Source organism: Pituophis catenifer, unplaced genomic scaffold (assembly GCF_029215685.1).
Source record: "Pituophis catenifer annectens isolate HBS135680 unplaced genomic scaffold, rPitCat1.0.hap2 SCAF_1, whole genome shotgun sequence".
NCBI classification, from domain to species: Eukaryota; Metazoa; Chordata; class Lepidosauria; order Squamata; family Colubridae; genus Pituophis; species Pituophis catenifer.
The window spans coordinates 23,718,167-23,742,467 of NW_027256881.1; the positions used below are offsets into that span (position 1 = coordinate 23,718,167).

At 41.4% G+C, this 24,301-nt stretch overlaps 1 protein-coding gene across 1 annotated transcript in view; it reads left to right on the top strand.

The window, feature by feature from the left end:
- SCARA5 (scavenger receptor class A member 5) overlaps positions 1 to 15,658 on the top strand; it is a 126,101-nt gene extending 110,443 nt beyond the window's left edge. The window contains exons 8-9 of the mRNA XM_070947028.1: positions 5,785 to 5,982; positions 15,057 to 15,658. Coding sequence (XP_070803129.1) covers positions 5,785 to 5,982; positions 15,057 to 15,193 — 335 coding nt within the window. The 3' untranslated portion in view covers positions 15,194 to 15,658. The remainder of the gene's footprint in view (positions 1 to 5,784; positions 5,983 to 15,056) is intronic.
- Positions 15,659 to 24,301: the final 8,643 nt, after the last annotated feature.

Genomic DNA, 24,301 nt, shown 5'->3' on the forward strand with positions numbered 1-24,301 from the left:
TGGTTAAAACTAGAAGGAGAGAGGTTCAGACAGGAGGAACTTCCTGACTGTACATGGTGTTTGCCAATGGAACAAGCTTCTGCATTAAGTGGGGAATTTTGTTTTGCTTGAAGTCCATAAGTGACAGGTGGATGGTCACCAGTGACAGGTGATGCTGGTGAGGTTGAGTTGAATTTGAGGTTCAAAAATGTGACCTCTAAAATCCCTTCCAACTTGATGATTCTGTAGTTTTATGATACTCTACATCAGGGGTATCAAACTCAATTTCACTGAGGGCCGTATCAGGGTTGTGTTTGACCTTGGGGGGCCGGGGGAGGACATGGCCAGGTGGGCATGGCCAACTCAACATCACTTATGTCAGCGCCTGTGATGGTCTGAGTGCTCTGCTAGTGAAAACGGGTTCTCGAGCTCCGGTTTTGGCTGCGACGGCCTCCTGCAACTCTCTGCCAGTGAAAACGGAGCTCTATATAGATAGATATTCCTCCATATACAGGTAGTCATTGACTTATGACCACAACTGAGCCCAAAATTTATCTTGTTAAGTGAGACATTTTTTAAGTGAGCTTTGCCCCATTTTACGACCTTTCTTGCCACCATTGTTAAGTGGACCACTGCAGCTGCTAAGTTAGTAGCACGGTTGTTAAGTCAATGTGGCTTCCCCATTGACTTTGCTTGTCAGAAGGTCACAAAAGGGGTTCACATGAGCTTGGGATGCGGTCATAAATATGAACCAGTGGCCAAGCTTCTGGATTTTGATCACATGATCATGGGGATGCTGCATATAAATCAAATAAAAAAAAAAGAAGATCGTAACTGTGAAAACCGGTCATAAGTCACTTTTTTCTGTAGCCGTTGTAACTCTGAACAGTCACTAAATGAACTGTTGTAAATTGAGGACTATCTGTATACTCTATTCGGACGTATCTCTTTCTCATGCATACATGCATATAAGAGCCGAGGTGGCGCAGTGGTTAGAGTGCAGTACTGCAGCTACTTCAGCTGACTGCTAGTTCAGTAGATCAGCGGATCAAATCTCACCGGCTCAAGGTTGACTCAGCCTTCCATCCTTCCAAGGTGGGTAAAATGAGGACCCAGATTGTTGGGGGCAATATGCTATTTAGTATACTGTCTTTGGTGTAAGCCGCCCAGAGTCCTCGGAGAGTGGGTGGCATAGAAATATGACTAATAATAATAATAATAATAATAATAATAATAATAATAATAATAATAATAAATACAAAACAGCAATAGCACTTAGACTTATATACCACTTCATAGTGCTTTACAGCCCTCTCTAAGCGGTTTTACAGAGTCAGCATATTGCCCCCAACAATTTGGGTCCTTGTTTTACTGGCCTCGGAAGGATGAAATGCTGAGTCAATTTTGAGCCTGGTAAAAGGAGGCTTATTGACAAATAAACACACAAAGACATAGTCACATACACATTCCTCAGGAATTTCAATTCTGACATTCTAGACTTAAGTCCATTTCCGAGGCCCAGTTGACCCAGGAAAAATGTGTTTTGTTTTTTTTCCTGGGTGGAGGTGGGGCTGTGAAAATGGAAAGCAGTGCTACTTCTGTGCAGGGATAAATCTTCCACTTCCCTCACAAACACATGGTCCCAATTATCCAAGCCAACGCTCTCTTTGTACAGCTGCAGCAGTTTGAGATATTGTTTCTTTAAGCACTGTTTAAGTATTTTCCTTATATTTCTCCCCTGGGAAAAAATCTGGTTTGTAATAGGCTTTATGCAAACAAATATATATATAAAAATAATAGAATCCATGGGGAATCTCTTGGAATATACGGAAAGAGGTAGATTAGTGCACTCACTTGTGCAATAAAATGGTTGCTTTCACGGGGCAATAAGATAGAATGTCAGGAACAGCAGTTTCTGCTATACATTTCTAAGTATGAAAGAAGTCCATTTTCACTTTTAAAAGAGCTAAAAAGTTGGAGAGATTAAGTGAGTGTGAAAGGAGACTCGGCTTCCTCATCTCGTCTTTGTGTCCCATTTCAACCTTCTCACGCACCCAGGACAGTTGCAAGCATAAGTAGTCCTCACTTAACAATTACTCGTTCAGAGAGACTTCAAACTTCAGTAACAGCACTGAAGAGGGGGTACTTACAATTGGTCCTTAAGGTCCAGCTGTCGTGTGATCATGAAAGTGCGCCATTTATTTATTTATTTTATTTATTTAAATTTCTATACCGCCCTACTCCCGAAGGACTCAGGGCGGTGAACAGCCACAGGATAAAACACATAAATACAAAACTTTAAAATAGAATAAAAACGAATTAAATAATTTGGCTGAACAAATTTAAAATACCCCATAATTTAAAAACAAATTTACATTTACATTTAAAAAGGGGAGAAGATTTAGGCCAGGCCGGCTTGATGAAATAAAAAAGTCTTAAGCGCGCGACGGAAGGTGTGCAGATCCGGGATCCTCCGTATCTCTGGGAGGAGCTCGTTCCAGATCGTAGGTGCCCCCACAGAGAAGGCTCTCCCCCTAGGGGCCACCAGTCGACATTGTTTGGCTGACGGCACCCGGAGGAGCCCCTCTCTATGGGAGCGTACTGGCTGGTGGGAGGCTATTGGTGGTAGCAGGCGGTCCTGTAGATAACCAGGTCCTAAGCCATACCATGCTTGGCTAGTCATCTCAGCATCTTGCAGTCATGTAATTCAGGGGTGGGTTCTACTTACCTTTACTACTGGTTTGCAATGGGAGCGCGCATGTGTGCTCGCTTTGCTCCCGTGCACCAAATTGACATCAGGGTGGGTGGGTGGAGCCTTCCGCTGTTTTTACTACCAGTTCTCAAGAACCGGACAGAACTGGGAGCAACCAACCACTGATGTGATTGCTATTTGCAACTTTCACTGCCCACTTCCAACAAGAAAATTCAATGGAGAAACTCCATTGGGTGTACATTGAATTTACCGCTCTATACTGCTGTAGGGAGGATACACTTGGAATACTGCATCCAGTTCTGGTCGCCATGATACAAAAAAGATGCTGAGGCCCTAGAAAGAGTGCAGAGAAGAGCAGCAAAGTTGATAAGGGATGTGGAGGCTAAACCATATAATGACTAGGTGGCTCAGTGGTTAAGACACTGAGCTTGTTGATGAGAAAGGTCAGCAGTTCGGTGGTTTGAATCCCTAGTACAGGTCTCCTGTGTGAGCAGGGCATTGGACTAGATGAGCTCCAAGGTCCTTTCCAACTCTGTTACTGTTAAAGTGTAGAACATATTTGATCATCATCATCTTCTTCTTTTTATGATCCCATAATTCCTGCAGGGTAGAGTCTGGGCAACTGAATGGAACTGAGTGTTCACTGGCTGGATGCCCTTCCAGTTGCCAATAAGGAGTTTTGTTCAGCAGATATATTCCCATTGTGCCCAGAGAAAGAAATATCTATCTCTACCTAGGTTTGAATTCACAGCCTTCTGATTATGAGGTGAGAGCGCCACCTCTAGGCCACCACACTAGTGGTGGGTTCCTCCCAGTTCGGCCCAGTTCTCCCAAGCCGGTAGCGGTGACGATATGATGTCACCGAACCGGTTGTGGCCCCCACCCACCCCTGCACCCACCCCCACCCCCCACGTCCCCCCCACTCCCCGCGTTATTCTTACCTATTATTTGGCCCCACCCCCAATCTATTGCTGCCCCCGGAGTCCTAGCTGATGGCTAGAGGGAAAAAAACTGTTTAAATTCTTGCTGCGGGGCTTCAAAGGGCCGCCCTACAGCTGATCAGTGTTAAAAGAAAACAAATGAGTAGATCAGTGCCTGCAAAAATAAATGGGTAGACCAGTGCCCGCAAAAATACATGAGTAGATCAGTGCCTGCAAAAATACATGAGTAGACCAATGCCTGCAAAAATAAATGGGTAGACCAGTGCCTGCAAAAAATAAATGGGTAGATCGGTACAGCTCTGCAAGCAGTTAAAAGCCTGGTAGACCAGTACCTCTGCTAAATCCTAAATAATTGTCACATGAACCAAGCCATGCCCACAAAATAAGCCACGCCCACAGAACCAGTAGTAAAAAAAATTAGAACCCACCCCTGCACTGCACCACTCAATTAACATATGTGATGAACATTTTAAAAAAACCTAGACAGAACTTCAGTAACCATGGCCACTATTGTGATTTCTTTTTTTACCGCACCCTATGGACACCCCTGATATGACTAACAGCCATCATAAAATATCTGCAATTGCATAGTTTTTAATATGCAATTTGTATATTCTATACTGTGTACATACTGAACATTTTTTAAAGTACACCCTTTTATACATGTGTAGACATTAAACAATAGATCATTTGGGTTTTTTGAGCCAATCTAAGCTTGATGCAACTGCAAGGGATCATGGGATTGGGTTGTGGGCTTGTAGGTGTAACTTTGACAGACAGTCAAACACATCTATGAACAAAGACAGGCCGTCAGGCATCTGTTAACAATTCACAGTTCATGCCTCCACTTAACTAGCACTTGAGCTGCTCTTCTAGGAATAGTCAGGGTGAGGGTGAGGGGCCAAGACAGACACTTTTAATCCTGGTTTTGTTCCGAATTAAATCCATTTATTATTAGGTCAAACATGAAAAAAGTGTATTTCCTCCCAGAATGTTTTGTAGTCCTGGTTAATATTTAATTCTGGGATGTCTCCACTGTATATATCAGTCTGGAGATAAAACTGTATAAAACTGCTGTTCTGGCCAGTGAAAGATCCCACTAGGAATGTAGTTGTCTACACCCCACAACTAGAGCCTGTGGATATGACTCTGGAGTAAAGAGCAGCTGTTGCCAGAGCAGCAACACTGTTATAGTATGTTTCCAACTAAGTGCTATCATTTAGAAGGAAGCATCTGGCAGGAACAGCCAATGGTGACAGCTTATTGGGCAGAATCTGAAGGAAATGTAGAAAACACTTAGCTATTTTACCTGCCCCTGCAGCAGAAGTTACAAGAAGTGGACGCTGGGAAAAACATGGATTGTCTTGTCACTTCTGTTCAGTTGAACGATCTCAGAGATTTATTGTTTGGCAGAGTAACACAGCTAGTCCTCAATTTACAACCATAATTGACCCTGGAATTATGGTTGTAATTGGTGGCGATTGTTAAGTAGATCACCGTGTGACTGTGCCTGAATCTTTTTGTAATAGTCATTAAGTTAATGCGGCAGAAGTTAAACCAAACCATTTTAGCAATGGGAGGTTTTTTTTCAGAAACCAGAAATATATTGCCAGAAACTGACAAAAAATATCAAAAATTGTGGTCATGTGACTGCAGGATGCTGCAAACGGCTGTAAATGCAAGCTGGTTGCCAAGTGCCCAAAATACAATCACATGACCATGGGGGAGGGGGTGTTTGCAGCCATTGGAACTCCAGAACAGGGTCGTAAATAGCTTTTTGAAGGTCCATTATAACTTCTAATGGTCTCTAAGCAACCATGTGTTAAGTGAGGACTACTGGTAAGGGGAGATTCTCAAACACATCACCTTCAGATCTCAAAGAAAAGATGGATATGAATGTAAGAACAGATACATTGATTATGAATTGTGCAAAGAGTTCAATTGATTGCATTGAACCACTGAACAGTTTTATTTATTTCTTTAAGGTGGTACTTAAAATACTTAATGGCATTTCTACAATATTTCATCTTTACATGTGGAGGCTTTACATATTTCACCAGTATTGGTAAGAATAGGCAGAAAATGCTTTCAGCAGAAAATCATTTTTAATCCCATATTTTTATTTACTTCCCCTGTCTCACGACTGCACAGCTGTTACTTTGGAAGAGGGTATTATCCGCTTGATGAATGGTTCTGGTCCTCATGAAGGACGAGTGGAAGTCTTTCACGATCGACACTGGGGAACTGTGTGTGACGATGGATGGGACAAGAAAGATGGGGATGTGGTGTGTCGGATGCTGGGTTTCCGAGGCGTTGAAGAGATTTACAGAATGGCCGTATTTGGACAAGGTAAGAAAATAAATACATTCCCGAGATTAAATAAATTGCACTGATGGTAGAATTCAGTCTAGAAAACCGATCTAAACAATTTAGTGTAAGGGTGTTAATGCAAATAAAACAAATAGTTTGTGGTGCTTTTGTTGTAGGATGTTTATCAAACTGGGTTCTTTGACAACTTGGATAAATTTCACTAGACTCAGAGGGGTGGGGGGAATATTTTCCTAAGGGACTAAGAAAAAAAATCTAATGAACTCAGCAGGGGTGGGTTCTACTTACCTTTACTACTGGTTCGCAACGGGGCCGCGTGTGCATGCTCGCTTTCTGATGACGTTGGGGTTGGTGGACGGAGCCTCCCGCCGGTTTTACTACTGGTTCTTGTGAACCAGTCCGAACTGGGGACAACCCACCACTGGAACTCAGCCATCTAATCCTGCCTCAGTGCTGTTTTTGGGAAGCAGGTTTTCTACGGTCCAGTGCTAAGCGTGGGGCTTGTCAGCTGATGCCCAGAAGCCCCATTCCTCTTGCTCAGGGATTCTGGAGATTTCTAATTGTTCTTCCTTAATGATTGGGTTTTGCAGCCTGAAGAGTTCCACACTTCCATTCATTTTCTTGAAGAAAATTTTCCCATGAATATGATGCCTGCGACCTACCAGATAGGGTTGTTTGTTAGGATAAACCCAGGATCATAAAAAGATAAAAAAAGATAGTGGTTTTATAGAAATGTCCATGTAGGATTGTTTGGCAACAATACAGAAGTAGTTTTTTCTTATTTTCTGGGATGTGTTTCAACTTCTCTGTCCCTGAGAGGTCAAAGAAGACCTATCCAAGTACTAACTAGGTCCAATTCTACTTAGCCTTTTAAGCTTGGAGTTGTTTAGTTGCTGGCACCAAAACATAACTCTGGAAAATAGTTTGAACATTTCAGAATGTGTAAGAAGTGCCAATTCAATCTCCAATTAAAAGGAATTCATCAGGATTAGAAAGAACCTCCATGACTGAGTCCATTCAACACATTATTGGGCTAATAAAACTAGGCTGCTGTAGGCTGGACAAATCTGGAGGACCACCAGAGGACAGTAGAGAGGCAAAAAACTCAGTCCCTTGGTTAACATCAACTGAGTCCCTGAGGTTTTCCATCCCAGATCTGCAACATTAACAAAAAGCAGGTGCAATAGTAGCCTCTTCCTGCCAGCTTTATCAGATAGATCAAATAGAAAACAGATAGGCTAATTCTGCTTTATCGTAAAGCTACATTAACAGAACGTTGTAAGTTTGAGAGTACAATTCTCCCAACATCTCCTTTACAGCCCAGGAAATTAGGGAGAGCCCCTTCTGAACCTATTACCCTACCTAATACTATCCAGCTGCTGACTATGCTCTTTCTTACCATCTATGGCAGGGGTGTCAAACTCATGTTGTCATGGCAGCATCATGTGACGTAGCGGGACTTTTCCCCCCTTCACTAAATTAGGCATGGGCATAGCAAGCGTGTGATGCATCTGGCTCATCAGGGCCGTCTTAATAGCATTATGGGCCCCAGGCAAAGCAGTGTACTGGGGCTCCTACGACAACCACTCACAGGAATAAAAATGTAAATGCACTTCCAACAAAATTGGTGTTGAAAAACACAATGATACTCAATTGCTGTATTCATATGATACAAGGTGCATTGAAGGGTTAACATACACAAATTAGTATGGGGCCCCTATGCTCATAGGGTCCATGGGCAAGTGTCCATCAGGCCCATGCATTAAGACAGCCCTGTGGCTCATGGGCTGGGAGTTTGACAGCCCTGGTCTCTGGAGATTCTCAATCATCCAGGTCATGGCTGTCCCAAAGATGCTTTTTCAAGAGGCAATTGGACTTTCTGGACCAGGAAGTTCAGTTACCTCTTGAAAAAACACCTTTGAGATCTCTTATCTAACCATTCCCTCTTCACCCCATCTCCCAACTTCTATCCCAGGTACCAGTGGTGAAATCCGCTTACCTTCGCTACCGGTTCGGGAATGGGTGTGCATAGCATGTGTGTGCTTCTTATGCACGTGCACAGAACCTTCGCATGCACAGATGGTAAAAAAGGGGGACATAATGATGTCCCGGCGGGTGGGTGGAGCCTCCCACCACCGGTGCTACTGGTTCGGCGAACCGGAGAGAACCAGGGGGATTTCACCGCTGCCAGGTACCATTATACTTCCCTGATGCCCATTCCTTGCCCTTATCTTCACAAAATCCCACCCCTACAGCTATCAAATCTGGGCTAGAAAAATTCTGATGTGGTTCTTTTTCCCAGTCCATATTTCATGGCAGCTAAGAATTTGAGTTAGAGTTTTTGTATCTTTTTGCTACATTGTCTAGTGGGCATCCAGATTTTTGGAGCCTCAACATTTTTGAAGCCTGATTGTGGGGTCAAAAGAATAATAGGATAATAGTACAGAATGAAGGATGAAGCAAAGAAGGGAAAAGCTCTCATGCTACTATCACATCTGTGCACCCTACACTTACAAGAGGAGCTCTTAGAGTCTCTGGTGGTTTTTTGATGGATTGTTCTTAATTGCTGTCTACTTCTTTTTGGTCTTCTCCTTCCTGAATGAAGAAATGAGAGGGGAGGAGCATAAGCTTACAGTATCATGTCTATGGAGATTCTCAGTCATCTAGGTCATGGTTGTCCCAAAGGTGCTTTTTTCAAGAGGCAACTGGAGTTTCTGGTTTTTCTTTGAAGACGTTCAGCTTCTCATCCAAGAAGCTTCTTCAGAACTTCAGAACTGAAGAAGATTCTTGAATGAGAAGCGAAACGTCTTCAAAGAAAAACCAGAAACTCCAGTTGCCTCTTGAAAAAAGCACCTTTGGGATTTATAGTATCGTATACGACGGCAAAGATCTCCTGCCCAAAGAGATACAGGACATGTTCACCAGTGGTGGAATTCAATTTTTTTTACTACTGGTTCTGTGGGCATGGCTTGGTGGGCGTGGTGTGGCTTGGTGGGCGTGGTGTGGCTTGGTGGGCATGGCAGGGGAAGGATACTGCAAAATCTCCATCCCACCCCACTCTGGGGCCAGCCAGAGGTGGTATTTGCCGGTTCTCCAAACTACTCCAAATTTCCGCTACCGGTTCTCCAGAACCTGTCAGAACCTGCTGAATTTCACCCCTGATGTTCACTCTGCTGCCTTCTAGCTGTCTTTCGGTGTGCTCAGCTCAGCTCAGTTCAGATGACAGTTTTGCTTTGGGGCCCAGAGAGCTTTAATTATTTTCCCACTATAAAAACTTCCTGTTAATAAAAGTTTCACTCCAAACCTGGCATGTTTAAGGCATTCACAAATTGCTTTATTTTTGTAAGTTAAGGAAAACAAGACACTTGAGATTGCAAGCCTATTGCACAACTCTAAACGTCAGTGTAGTGATCCTCCAATATTACTCATGTTTTTTTTCTAAATGTCCCAGATTACGAGAAACAGGAACTGGGGAAAATTTTACAAGTTCCCAGATTCCCAGATAAGGAGCCTTGGTGGCGCAGCAGATTAAACTGCTGTTAAAGTAGCACTTAGCTGCCAGCTGCCTACAATTACTGTGAGTTCAGTTCTCACCAGGCTCAAGGTTGACTCAGCCTTCCATCCTTCCGAGGTAGGTAAAATGAGGACCCGGATTGTGGGGGCAATAAGCTGACTTTGTATAATAAAAGAACACTGCTTGGGGGGGGGGCGAAAGCCCTACTAAGCAGGTATATATAAAAGTATGAAGGCTATTGTTTAATGCATTGTAAGCCGCCCTGAGTCTCCAGAGAAGGGTGGCATATAAATCGAACTAATAAATAATAAATTTAGATAATGGTTTGTCATAAATGTTTAGCTGCATGCAGAGGTTTTCCCCGTGGTGCCTTTCTAACTGGTGGGCTGGCACTGCACATGTGTTTGTGGGGATCAAGGGGATACCCACATACTTTTCCAGAGAGAGGGGGGCACAAGAGGTGTTGGAGGAAAATTGTTCCACACAAAACCTATCCCATGTGATGGAAAAGGCAGTGTCCCGGTTGGATCCAAAGCATAAAGCAATGTTAGCACCAACCCACTGGTTTTTATTGCTTTTTTTTTAAGAGGAAGAAAACATTCTTATTCGGACATTTCGATATTCATATGACCAGTTTATAGAAATATGTTTAGGGATGTGATCCGTCTCCTGCCATTTTACGGTTTTCAACCAGTATGTGTGCCTGCATAGGAAAGAAAATCACTTTGCCCCATGGCTGTGATCACAAAACATGCTTAATCATGCCAGAGAAAGAGCTGGTATATATATATATATATTTGCATGGTCTGCTAAGATGAGTTCATTTTAACTTTGTCTAAGTTTTGTGTGGCTTAGCCTGTTGTTTAAACTCAACTTCTTTAACTGGTTTATAGTTCAATGGATTATGCAAGTCATAAAAATTAAATAGGTTGTTGATAATCAGATAGATGGAAGATGGATGGATGGATAGATGATAGATAAGCTAAACGTCAACACAGAGAATCCAGTTTTACTGCTAAGAAGCCTAAGACGTAAAGCCTAAACATAATTGAGGTACCTGTGCACTACTATGGATAGGTTGTTAAGATTACAAGAAAGCTGTTATTAGCTATTGCTAGTCAACACAATTAATGTGTTTTACTTGAGCTTGATTCCTATAGTAAATGCTAATTTACAATAGCACAAACTAGCAACAATCATATAGCAACAACTTTCCTGAACTCAAGGCTAATTCTAGCATCTCATGGTGCAGAGTTTGGTCCAGAAACATCTGTTGATCTTTCAGGCATCTTAGAAAAAGAAAAGTGCTACAGAGGGAAGTAATGGCTGTCCTCCAGCTATTTTTGAAGAGACGTTTCCCAAACTTACAGAATTCTGGTAGATAGATTTCCTATTTTTTTTTGGTCACTTGGAATAGAAGAGGAAACTGGCAGCATGTTTCTTTGTTTTACTCAACTTCCCAGTTCAAAAACTTTGCAAGTGGCTGCATCAGAATTCCATGGGTTACACAAAATGTCACTGCTTCACTCTTTTTACATGGGATTTTTCTCTTCCGATGGCATGTCAGGCAAAGAGAAATAGGTGAAAAGCAGCTGCCACATTACTTTCTCACACCAGTTGAAAATATCAGACTATTGATTTGAACATCGACTGGTATACCAGAACACCAATGTCTTTATGCCTATAAGGAATCCATGTAAAGCTTAAGGTGTATCTCTCAGAGCAGTCAGGCTTTATATGGCAAAATTCTTTATCCTAAACCTAACAAAAAGCTCAATTTGCAGAGTACATTTCAAAACAGTCAACGTTTTTTATTTTGCAGAACAAGGAGAGTGTTGTACAAGTTGAGCTTTGCTATCTGTAACTGTAGCAGGAAGCAAGGGAGACAAAGTGTTCTTCACTGATACCATACAATCTTATGAATCCTCTCACTCCTCCTCTATCTGAGTGCTGGGGGTGGGGAGGCTGGATTATCAAGAGCCGAGGTGGCACAGTGGTTAGAGTGCAGTACTGCAGCTACTTCAGCTGACTGCTAGTTCAGCAGATCAGCGGATCAAATCTCACCGGTTCAAGGTTGACTCAGCCTTCCATCCTTCCAAGGTGGGTAAAATGAGGACCCAGATTGTTGGGGGCAATATGCTATTTAATACGAAAAATAAATAAATAAATAAATAAATAAATAAATAAATAAATAAATAAATAAAGTTCCTCCAGATAAAAGGGTCCCACCCAAGCAGGTTGTAGTGGCACAGTGTGATGGAATGTTGTTCAGATTCCCAGGACCATGTGAGTGCATTCCAGAGGAGCAAGAGCAATACAGTTTAGATCATTTATTTGAGAGAAAGAGGGTGAAGATATCTCCTCCTCAATAGTTACCAGAATATATGTTTTATGGTGCAAGAAGTCTGCTTTAGTTTTGGCCAGATGTCTGTCTGTAGATGAGGAACAGTAAAGATGCCTGCTTAGAAGAATCTCAACAGGTCTTTTTTGCTTTTTTGGAACCTGACACACAGTCTGTTCTTGGATGAGGAGATGCCTGGAATCTGGACAGGCAGAGAAGGAAACCTCTCTTTCCCAGGGATAAAGTTTTAATGGGATGGCTCCAGTTTTTACCTTCATACCCAGAGTTAACTGTCCAAAGAGTTTTAAAATATGCAGTTACAGCTTATAAACCCAAAGCAGGAATGATCAAGGAAATGGTTTTCATTTTACTAAAAGGATAGTTGAAGTTAATGTTGTATAAAACTGCTTGTCTGAGTTAGCCATCTGAGCAAAAGAAACAAACAGGGAGTAGGCTAAGATATTAAACTACTCAAAGCCAAGCTAACAGGGCTTCAAAGAAATAAAGGATCACCCCCCATGTCTAATATTCTCTACCAACTTTTACCTTGCTCGTTCCAATACTCCCATGGCATTGTAGGTTTAGGCACTTAATTCTTAGCTCCAGTCGCATATTAGTTTTCTCTAGATTCTTGTTTCCTGCAGGAGCTTCCAGCCAATACTCACGGGGAACAAAGACATCACAGGAGGGGAGCCATGTTGCTCTATGGTTGCCCAAAATCAGGAGGAGTCTGGGAGCAGCTTTTCAGCGTAAGACATTTAATTAACAGGCATAAGTTTTTTTATAAGCTGTACTTCACTTCATTGGATGCATAGAGTGGTTAAACCAACACCTCGTTCTGGCTGAGATTCTGTATCAGTGTAGGTGTTCTCCTTCTAATGAAGGGAACTGTAGTTCATGAAACTTATGCCTTTGAATAAAATGTGTTAGTTTGAAAAGCTGCTCCCAGACTCCTCCTGATTGGGGGAATTAAGGAACTCTTCATTTGCTTTCCCCTTGAATCTCCTACCCTGCCCATCTCTCATTGGAAAGCACACTGGCTGTATCAGTGGTGGGTTGCGCCTGGTTTGGACTGGTTCGCAAGAACCGGTAGTAAAACCGGTGGGAGGCCCCGCCCACCACCCCGGATGTCATCATTGGCAATCTGTGCATACTACTTCCAAACCGGTAGTAAAGGTAAGTTGAAGCCACCCCTGGGCTGTATCTTGACAGTCCCGAAACATCCCCTCAACTGACCATTCAAAACAAAGAACCCCATTAATTCTCCGTAGTAATCGTGACTTTTCTACCAATGGCAATCTGTTATATCAGGCAGCCTTTGAAATCTAGCATGATATGTGCTGGATAAATAATTATGCCTGGTCCAGCTGTAGTTCCAAACTTTGCTGGGTGTTCCTGTGGTTGTTCCATACAAACTTTCCAGCTCTACTCTCCTTTGATGCTTGAAAACTTGTTCCCTTTGGACCCACCAAAGCCAAACTGTGCTTTTTCTGGCTGGGATTTAATTCCTGTTATCCACTTTCCCCAGAGAGCTTTTTTACAGAGCCCTGAACTGTGTGTACAATCTCCTTTATAGCTAGTGAGTCAGAGGCTGGAAAAGGGAGAATCCTGACTCATGTCTTCCAGGGAATTGGAGAGACTGGCATTGGCCTGGGATAAGATCTTTCTGTTAGGCTATGGGGCGGTCCTGTCCTAAAAACCTGTGAGGGACATTCAGGGATGACTTTTAGCATCCCTGTAACAGATCACTGAACATCTCCTGTGGTTTGGCTTTGGTCCTATTTATGCCGCAAAATGACACAAGCCACGTGTGGCCTGAAGCCAGAGCAGCTTGGACATGAAGGATCTGCTGGAAACCAGTTGGTGAAGCAAAGGAGCATTTTGCTTAAAATTATCTCAGAAAAGCGCACATTTATTCATTTTCAGAAATGGTTATTGAAGATACCCATTTTAATTTTTAGAATTTTGAGTCAGATAGCAACTTTCATAATATATATATAGAGAGAGACTCACTCCTGCCATGGCTCGTCTATTTTTTTGTATCAATATATTGGAAAAGCTTGTTTGCAAAAATAAGTTCAGTAATTCTTTGCACGTAGAAGGCCATATTGTCTATGGGATTCCATCTCAAGCTTTGTTTCCCTTTGGCTTTGTTATTCGCTCTTAAGCAAATAATCAAGTAATAAAGGTCTTTTTGGTTTTGGTCTGTTTTCTGCTACTACTACTACCACCACTACTACTACTATATTACTACTGCTACTACTACTACTACATTCATGCTTGGAATACCTCAGTGCTTCTGCATTGAAAGGATTGAACGGTGACATAATTGCCCAGGGAATGCCTGATTGGGGACTCCTTTCATGTCCCTATTAAATTGTCTCCAAAATGGTATCTGTCTATCTACTCACAGTTGATTAGGTTGTTATTGTTTACATGATGGCAGCCTTAAAAATGCTTCCCAATTTATCATTGGGTTTGTTTGGTTGATCTAATTGATTTTATTTATAGACTTGTGCATCGTCTTGTGCATTGTGTATAGGTGTATAGGTCATTACCCAGCTTGTATCCCCAAGTATGTTAGCTTGTAAATCTCTAGATTAGATACATAGCTTGCATAGAATGGTGTAAGCATGACTGGGGTCAATTGTCTGAATCATTAGCAAAGAATGCTGCATTTCGTATGGGTATAATCAAGATTGGCAATTTAGTCTAATCCTTCCCTATCTTAGTAAAAACAAAATGTGAATTTGGCAGATTATTCCTAAAAGGAATAAAATATATGAAATAACAAATTAAAGACAGGATAATATTTTTATATCTCTCAGTATAACTCTAGGCAACTTACAAAATTAAAATTAAAACCAGAATAAAACAAACTATCCAAGTTAAATATAAAAGTAGCTGTCCAATCATGAAACACTCCAGAATGCTCTAACTTTGAATGCCCAGTCAGATAGATAGACAGATAGATACTGTGGATAAATACTATAGATGGGCACTGTAGATAGATAGAGGATAAAATGTCTGATCTCCTAACAGAATGATTAGAAAGTGATGGCTGGCTGGAGAATTTGGGGAATTGAAGTCCACATGTCTTAAAGTTGCCAAGGTTGAGAAACACAGATCTAGGTGTTGCAAAGGGTGAATGTTCTCACCGCTATTGTAATATGATGGAAAAATGGAAGCTCATTAGCTGTTGTGTTGTAGCCTAATGAGTCTATTCAATTCTTCTCCCAGGGAAAGGACGGATTTGGATGGATGATGTGGCCTGCAAGGGAACGGAAGATAGTCTTCTCCAATGTAGCTTTTCCAGCTGGGGAAAAACAAACTGCGGGCATGCTGAAGATGCTGGAGTGAAGTGCTTGAGGCAGTAATAGGACAAATTTGACAACCAAAGAGTGAACAAAGGACTTACTGGAGAAGAAATTATGAGACTTCAGAAGTTGCTAGCAGATACTGTGCTTTCTTATTGCCAATGCTATCAAAAAGGAACAGCTAAACTTCTGCCTTTGTATGTCTCAGGAGCTACAGTAGAAACTACTGTAATTTTTCTATCCAGCCTGTAACGCTACCGGGAGAGGCGCCATTTCATCCTTTTCCAATTTATATCCTCCACCTTTCCTAACGTATACAACAAAGTTACAGGAAGCCAAGCCACTTAAGCCTTCCATTCGTTACATAGAATTTGAATAGCAAAGGTTGCTGAACGTATTATTGCAAGCTATGTGTGATGCAGCCATCAAACCAGCAGGACAGCTCCCCGGCTGAAGATATGCTATACAGGAAGAAGCTGAGCAGCTACTGATGTAATAACCTGTTTGCTTAGCAAGCTGATATGATTGTCGCATTCTGAATAATAAAAATATTTGAGATGTTCTGTATTTCTCTGTGTTGCACAAAAAAAAAGTTCTTCCTTTTACAAATCTATATAGGATAGGAGGGGGCCTACATATGAAACAGTGCAGTATTTAGCATAACAGTAAGAACTGTACTGTAATTATAAAAGACAGGGACAGATCCCTTGGAGTTTATGTACATGCTGAAATGTACAATTCTTTTGTCAGGGAAAGAGATGGTAGATCATGCTGATAGAACATATATCATGAATTGTGTGATATTTGCGATACAGTGGCAGTATACGTGAGCTTAAAACAATGTCAGTGGCCAGTGGAAATGGGCTCCCAGAAGTCATTTTCCATAGATTGCAGAATTATACAGAGCCTAGAATAGGAATCAATCTACCACATTTAATAACAAACTCTCATGCACTTGAGCACTCACTTTTTCTTTAAAAAAAAATCACATGCATTCAACTAATCTCAGAGTCGATTGATCACTGATTCCTCAGACACATTTTCATGCAACCCTTCCTCCCAAATCTTTCAGAATAGGTTATAAAGCCGAAAGTGGTAACAGACAATTTGAAACTTTGGAACAGAAAAGCCTGTTCAACCCTTGCAAAATATTTGCAAAAGTCAACCTTAGACATGTGTAGCTAAGAGAGTTATTCTACTGTTCCTTTCTTAAAATGTTGACGCTTAGATGTTTTAAACTCTCGGTTGTATTGTTTAAGATCTAGTAATACTATGAAAACTGTATCTGCTGCCAACAGTGCACTCTACAGCTTGGTGGCTTGGAGATGTGTAGATGTGATGTGGAGACTAGCTGGCGGAGAATTTTGGGAGTTCAAGTCAGTCTTCAAGCCATGAAGGTTAAAAAACACTCTTGTAGAAACTCAGCAGCATGGTAACTTAGGCCTCAGGCTAGTATCACTATTTGATACAAAATTATGAATGGAAGAAGTATATTAAACAAACTGTTTAAGTCAATGAGTAAAATATTTCTTTTCAAACGGAAGAACATTGTTTTAAAAATACAATTCTGGAGATACTTGTCTGTTGTACTTCTAGAAATAATTGAAGTTCTCCATGGCTTTTCACTTTAACTCCAGCAATCCCTTACAGCAAATAATGGACAATTGATATGCTTTACCTCAAAGGTCCCCTAATGTTTCCAGGATGTTTCAAATGTTTAAAAGTTTGCTTATGTTCTTTCTAGTCATAATTTGCCTCAAACTTTCCAATACTGGACTCTTTAAAAACACTCTGTTTTTGTCAGCTATCTGCTCTGGGTTTCAAGATTTTTCCCAGTGGTGAGTTCCATAACCTGGAAGTTTTGGGTTCTCCTTAACCATCAGTTGTGCTCCATTTGGCCATCAGCTCCGATCTTCCTCCAAATTATTTCTGATTTTCTCAAGTTGATTCTTTCTTGCAATAGGTTAAGTAAATACTTTAAAGCGGAGTGATATGCAGAGAAGATACCATATAATATGCCTCTATCTATAGTTTTTCCCTAACCTTTCTATAGAACCACCAAGATGTCCAGTGCAAGGAAAGTAAATTTATTTATTTTATTTAATTTATATACCGCCCTTCTCCCGAAGGACTCAGGGCAGTGAACAGCCATAATAAAAACAATGTACAAAATAGAATTTAAAAGCAGATTAAAATAATTAAATCATAGGCCAAATTTAAAACTCTCATTTTAAAACCAATTTTAAAACTCCATTAAAACCAAATTAAAATCATTTAACTCATTTAAATTGAGTTTGCATAGGAAAAGGAGGAGGAGGAGGAGAGACACCATTGCTCTGGTGCAGTTCCTTCTCCTCCATTTCTTGGTAGTTGTTTGCTAGCAATTGAACTTGTAAGGCCTAGTTCCACTTTCAAAATATTTTCCTCCTGAACATTCCCACCTGCTAGACATTCACTCAATTAAAAAGGTTTCAAGATGTAATTGTTCATTCTCTGCTCCTTCAGATCTGGAGGCAGGAGGCTTAACCGAAGCAATTGTTGCAGGTGTTGGCACAAACAAACTACATCATCAACCCATCCCCTGAAGCACAAACTAAGAATTGAGCTTGTTTTTTAAGATAACTGGTCTTGATTAGAGAAGGGGACTAAGCGCTGTTTGGCTGGAAGATGTAGCCTTTTGTTAAGATAAACAACTGATGCTTTTATGAAATGCAGAGCAAAACAGGGCCTTGGGTTTTATAAACATTTTTGCAACCTTTGTCCCCCAGGGAGGCTAAAAGTTTGGAAAGATTCATAGGGTGAGTTTTGCATTTTTTTAAAGAAGTGTTGTGTTACAACCACAGAATTGTAGATTTTTACCGTCTCTCAGTGTTTGTTTTAGACTGTAGCAGTTTGGAACAATTTTCTTAAAAGTGTTTTTCAATCCTGAATTATTTTAAAAATTATTTACATTTTTTTAAAAAAAACTTGAACGTGAGCTGGTGACGAATTGAGTCATTCCGTGTAGGCTACTGAAATCCATCCCAGTTGGGTGGCCAATACATTTAAATAAATAATATAGACATATATATTTATAAAACCATTACATACAGACATGGGGAGGGAGCATGACTTCTTGATCTCTATAAATTCATTATAAAATCTAAAAAATAGAAGCACTACTGCAACCTTTTTGCCATCACGTGCTGGGAGAGGGGTGGGTGGGGGATGTTCACACACGCGCATACCCACACCCATAATTCTATGCGCCTGCCCTGAGCACACAACCCCTCCCCCCAGCTCCTGGCATGCGATGGCCGGGTAGGCCCATTTTTCTTTCTTACCTGGCTCCAGATCCTCTCTATGCATCTGGGAAGGGCAAAAACAGTCTTTCCCACTCCCTCGGAGGCCTGAAAAGGCCCATTTCCCAACTTCCAGTGGGACAGGAATGATGTTTTTTGCTGTCCCCAACCTCCAGAGCCTCTTTAGGAGTCTCTGGAGGCTGGGGACAGCAAAAAACGTCACTTCCTGTCCCATCGGAAGTTGGGAAATGGGCCTTTTCAGGCCTCCGGAGGGCCTCCAAGGGAGTGGGAAAGGCTGTTTTTGTCCTCCGCAGAGACACAGAGAGGATCTGGAGCCAGGTAAGAAAGAAAAACGGGCTTTCCCCACCCACCCCAGGCCCTCCAGAGGCAGGAAACAGCCTGTTTCCCTACTTCTGGTGGGCCCAGAAGGCCCGAAAATCAGATGGCCGGTGCATGCATGTGCGCCAGAGCTGAGCTGGCATGCCCACTGATACGGCTACATGTGCCACCTGTGGCACGTGTGCCATAGGTTCGCCATCACAGCTATAGGCTAAAATCATAAAATCACATGGCTGGAAGGGACCTTGGAGGTATTCTAGTCCAATCCCCTGGCCAGGCACGAGTCCTTATAGTATTCTAGACAAATGGTTGTTAATTTTTTCTTGAAAACCTGCAGCAATGGAGCACCCACAAACTCTGAGAGGCAAGCTATTCCACTGATTAATTATTCTCAATGTTAGGAAATTCCTCCTTATTTCCATATTGGCTCTCCCTCTGACAAGCTCCACCCATTGCTTCTTTTTCTGTCCTCAGGTGCTTTGGATAATAAATCAACACCTTCTGTCCTGTGACAGTCCTTCAACTATTGGAAGACTGCTCTCATGTTCCCCTTCAACCTTGTCTTCATTAGGCTAAACATACCTATGAAATGAATCAGTTGTCCATGGTTCAAACAAAATTTTTTAATTCTGCACGCTTCCTCAAATGACATTAACTATCAAGCCACCCCACCCAACCCTGCTTCCTTCTTTTCCTGCTTTATCGGGTGCTACTCAGAGTCTCTGGTTCAGAGTGGATGAGATCACTTTGGGTCTCATAATCACTATGGCGCTCATGTTGGCCATGATGGTGGTGGTGGTGGTGATGATGACATCGGCATTCCCCATGACTCCGATGGCTTCGATGGTACTTCTCCTTGTTGTTCCGGCGAATTTTGCTATCAGTGAAAGCAGCCACTTGGATGGCCTCTGCTACTGCCATGGCTTTCCGAGCTTGGGCACAATCATATTCTGCCTCTGCAGCTTGCTGGTAGGCCAAACTAGCAACTTTGGAAACATAGGACAATAGGTTATCCTCCCGAGACTGAGCTACTTCTGCTGATTCTTTAGCTTCTTGAGCTATCTTCTGAGCTTCTAAGGTTTCTTTCTTAGCCTCTGCAGCCTCTATTTTAGCATGGGCTACTTCCAGCTTGGCCTGGATGGTTTCAGTAAGAGCCCTAGTAGTTTCTTTCCTGGATTCAGGGTCCTTACACCTCTGAGAAGAAACACAAGAGCAAAGAACTCAGGAGAAAATACTTTGTTCACCAATTCTCCATCCCTCTTATTCATGCAGAAACAGCTCCTATCACAACTAAGGGTGGTGCTTTCTTCCCTTTCAAATCTAAAACAAATTTATTAAGCAAATAGCAATAGCACTTAGACTTAAATACCACATCATAGTGTTTTACTACACTCTCTAAGCAGTTTACAGAGTCATCATATTGCCCCCAACAATCTGGCTCCTCATTTTATCCACCTTGGGAGGATGAAAGACTGAGTCAACCTTGAGCTGGTCAGGATCAAATTCCTGGCAGTGGGCAGGAGTGCATTCTAACCACTATGCCAACACTGCTAATATGGGGCGCTTATGCTGGACCCTTTCAACACAGGCAAAAAATACTTAGCTTTATGGCAGACATTTATATCATCATAACCATGCTGAATCCACTTGACATTCACCATTTGATTACCCAGTATTTCACCTAGGTTTGGGTTAAATATTTGAATTGATGACTGAAATTTATGGGGGATTAAAACAAATCCTCCAAAAACAAGGTTACTGTTAGATTAGGGGGTAAACCAATAATTGCTTTGGAGAGGAGAGGAATTTGGGGAGTGGATTCTTTTTAAATTATGAACTTTCTGGTTAAAAGCCGCATTGTCCACTTTACACCTCCCCAAACCTGATACAAAGTGGTATACCTGAAGGCACTGATAGTTTTGGTCTGTTATACTTTGTTTCATATCATTCCTTTGATGTTAATGAGGATAAGATTAACAGTGATTAAATTGAGCACCAAGATCAGGGATTTGGAGGGGAGTAACTGCAAATACCACCAAGCAATATGGAATATAGTAGGTGAAAAATGGATCCTGGAATTCAAAGAAGAGTAATACATGTCATATGAGAATTAAAAATAAGAAAGATGGGCTGGAGGAAAGTGGGATTTCTGTAATTTCTTTTCTCCCTGGGCTAGAGTGTGTCCATCTCCATGTGTTTGTATATAAGGAGCTTTGGTGGAGCAGCGGACTAAAGTGCTGTTAAGTAGCACTTAGCTGCCAGCTGCCTGCAATTACTGCCTGCAATTACTACGAGTTCAAATCTCACCAGGCTCAAGGTTGACTCAGCCTTCCATCTTTCCGAGGTAGGTAAAATGAGGACCCGGATTGTGGGGGCAATAAGCTGACTTTGTATAAAAAGAACACCACTTAAGGGGGGCTGAAAGCTCTACTATGCAGGTATATACAAAAGTATGAAGGCTATTGCTTAACGCATTGTAAGCCGCCCTGAGTCTCCAGAGAAGGGTGGCATATAAATCGAACCATTAAATAAACAATAAATAAATAAATGTCACTCTGAGTCTTTCAATCTTACTAAATCCTTCCTTCTGCTGAGCATGCAAGCCCTCCCCCTTTGAGAGTATATTCCCCAGCACAGCCCTCATTGTTCCTCCAGAGTAAACCACATCCACTGAGATTGAGGCTGGGATATTTGAAGGAATCCCCTATCACTCTCAAAAAGAAAAGGACAAGAGAGATATGTTTGTGTGTGGCTCCTGAAGCAGAGGTGAAAAATCCAAGCAAACAGACACAGATTCCTGCATTTGCAAAAGGGGAGAGAAGGAGGCTGATGTGTGTGCCAGACTACAAAACTATTATTTCTTTTCATTTCTTCTCTTATGCTCCATTTTGGGGAGTTTGTACAATGTGCTCTAAAACAAAGAGAGTTTGGAGCAGTTGTGTTAAGTGGGAAACAAAGTTTGATTTATGTGAGCCACATCACTTACTGAAGCAGAAAACTGGATGCAATTAATGGTTTAGAGGACGTGTGTCAAACTCATGGTGTCACATTGCCGACATGTGATGTATCGCAATGTTTTTCCCCTTCATGGAGCTGGGGTGGGCATGGTCTGCATGTGATGCATCTGATACGTGGGCCACCATTTTGACACCCCTGGTTTAAAGCAAAGATGAGGGACTATGGCCCCTTTATGATTTGTGGAGTTCAACTGCCAGAATTCCTGAGCTAGCCATGCTGGCTCAGGGAATTCTGGGAGTTGAAGTCCACAAGTCACAAAGAGGCCATTGTTGCCCACCTCTAGTTTAGAGCATCTGTCTTGAAATCAGATCCTTTCAAGAACAATTCAGATGGGGTTAGTGAGTATAAGTGTGTCGTCCATGGATTCTCCCAAGATATTCTACAAACATGAGGCATAAATGAACAAGACGAATAAATTCAAGACATATGGGCATCTTGATTCAAAAAGCTCACCAGTTGTTCTCGCGCTTCTTTGAGAAATGAAATTTCAGTCAACAGAGTCCCAATTTCAGAGACAAGTTTATCCTTGGACCTTAAAAAAAAGAGAGAAGGGAAAAAGAACACTTGGTGACTGCTGTTTCTCAGAGATTCACCTCTTCGGTTGTAGATTTGCTACTGACACTGACCTCTTGCAGTCATCCACATTGTCTTTTTCTGGAAAGGAAAAAGGCTCCATCAGTCAAAACTCATGGCTTTATGTAAACTGCATTGCTTCTGAATTTTCATCAAAGGAAGTTAAAAAGAAGGTATCTGATTTCCCTAAACCAGCTTTTTCCAGTGTTTTTTGGGTGCAGTGGTGGCTCCCCATTGCATTTATGATTTAGTATCTAAATCAGTATCATTTAGTATCAAATATCACAAATGTGATATTTAGTATTACATTTATAAGAAGTATCTTTTCATAAATTGGCTGTCCTAATGGGTAAAGCCAAACACAAAACACCGGTTTATCTGAAACAGGCTGCAAGACTGCACCTTGCCACCATATTGGGCATCTCTGTGATATTCACTATCAATCCTGTTGTACCTCTCTTTTATTTTTGGTGAAGGCATCTGTTTCTTTACAGCAGCACTGGATTGCATCAACCTATTATTTTTTATTTTCTAAAAAGTAATGGTTCTTAGTTCTCATCTGAAATTGTGGAAATAAAATTGATTGTGGAGAGGGTGGTGTTTTGCTGCATGCCAGATTCTTTTCTAATATTTTTCTCTGCAAGAAAAATGATACTTTAAAATAATAATAAAAAAAATAGAGTGTGGAAAAACCTGTGGGAGGCCAAAATGGGGGTGTGGAGAGTTCACAAGCATATTGTTGGCAATAGTTGCAACACTGAAGATCCCAACAAGAAGTGAACAATTACTAAATAATAACATAATGAAGGGTCGACCTGGTTTGTCCAATATTCAAGAAGATAAGCCTAAATACTTGGCCCACTAATGCTTGGAACTAATTTCTGAGTTGTTCAATAGTCAATGGTCATATACGCAAAATACAATAAAACTGGTTGTAAAACATTTAGCTGATTATGGGGTTGACTGTTTTATGAACACTTGAAAACATCAATTTATGCCTGAAGCAATGGTGGGTTGCCCCCGGTTCGGACTGGTTCGCAAGAACCGGTAGTAAAACTGGCGGAAGGCCCCACCCATCGCCCCGGATGTCGTCGTCAGCAATCTGTGCATGCGAACTGGTAGTAAAGATAAGTAGAACCCATCCCTGGCCTGAAGGTGTCTTTTTTATGGAATCAAAATAGAGGAAAGCTTTACCCTTATTCTGCTGCTTCAGGAAGACAACCTATAAAAGAGACACAAAAGTTTCATCCAGATGGGTTTTCCTGTTACACTGGACATTGCCAACTATGACAATAGACCAACTAATAATATACAACCTACGCAGCCACTCCACTCACTTTGAATCTTGACTTGCCAAACTGACAATAATAATAATAATAATAATAATAATAATAACAACAACAACAACAACAACAACAACAACAACAACAACAACAACAACAATCCAATAATCCTACTTCCTTATTGTCTCTCAAATATATATATTTTAGGTACAGTATGTATATATGTATGTATATATGTATCATACCCTGCTTTTTCTGTAGGGATTCGAACTGATGTACCAAGGATTTCTCCTCATTATCTTTAAAAAATTCTCTGAGCTAAGATCCTAGGAGAGTGGGGGAGGGGATGTTCTTCCTCCTCCCCCCTCCCCCTCCTCCTCCTCTATTGACAAAAGTTCTGCTAGCTTTCTCTTCTGACCCAAGTCAAAGGAATAATGATAAATCTCCCTCCCTTTCCTCCCTTTCTTTTTTTTTTTGCCCACTGGTAGTTATATCAGATAGGAAAGTCTGAGGTATCAATTTGAAGGGTATAACCCACAGAAATGAAAGCAACTGCTTCTTATTTTCATAGCCTAGGTGGCAAATGTAAAGAAGGAGCAGTTATGGTAAATATAGTTTGAACAGAAAGCCAAGCCATCACCATGATCAGAGTAGAAGAAAAGTTTGAGATACAC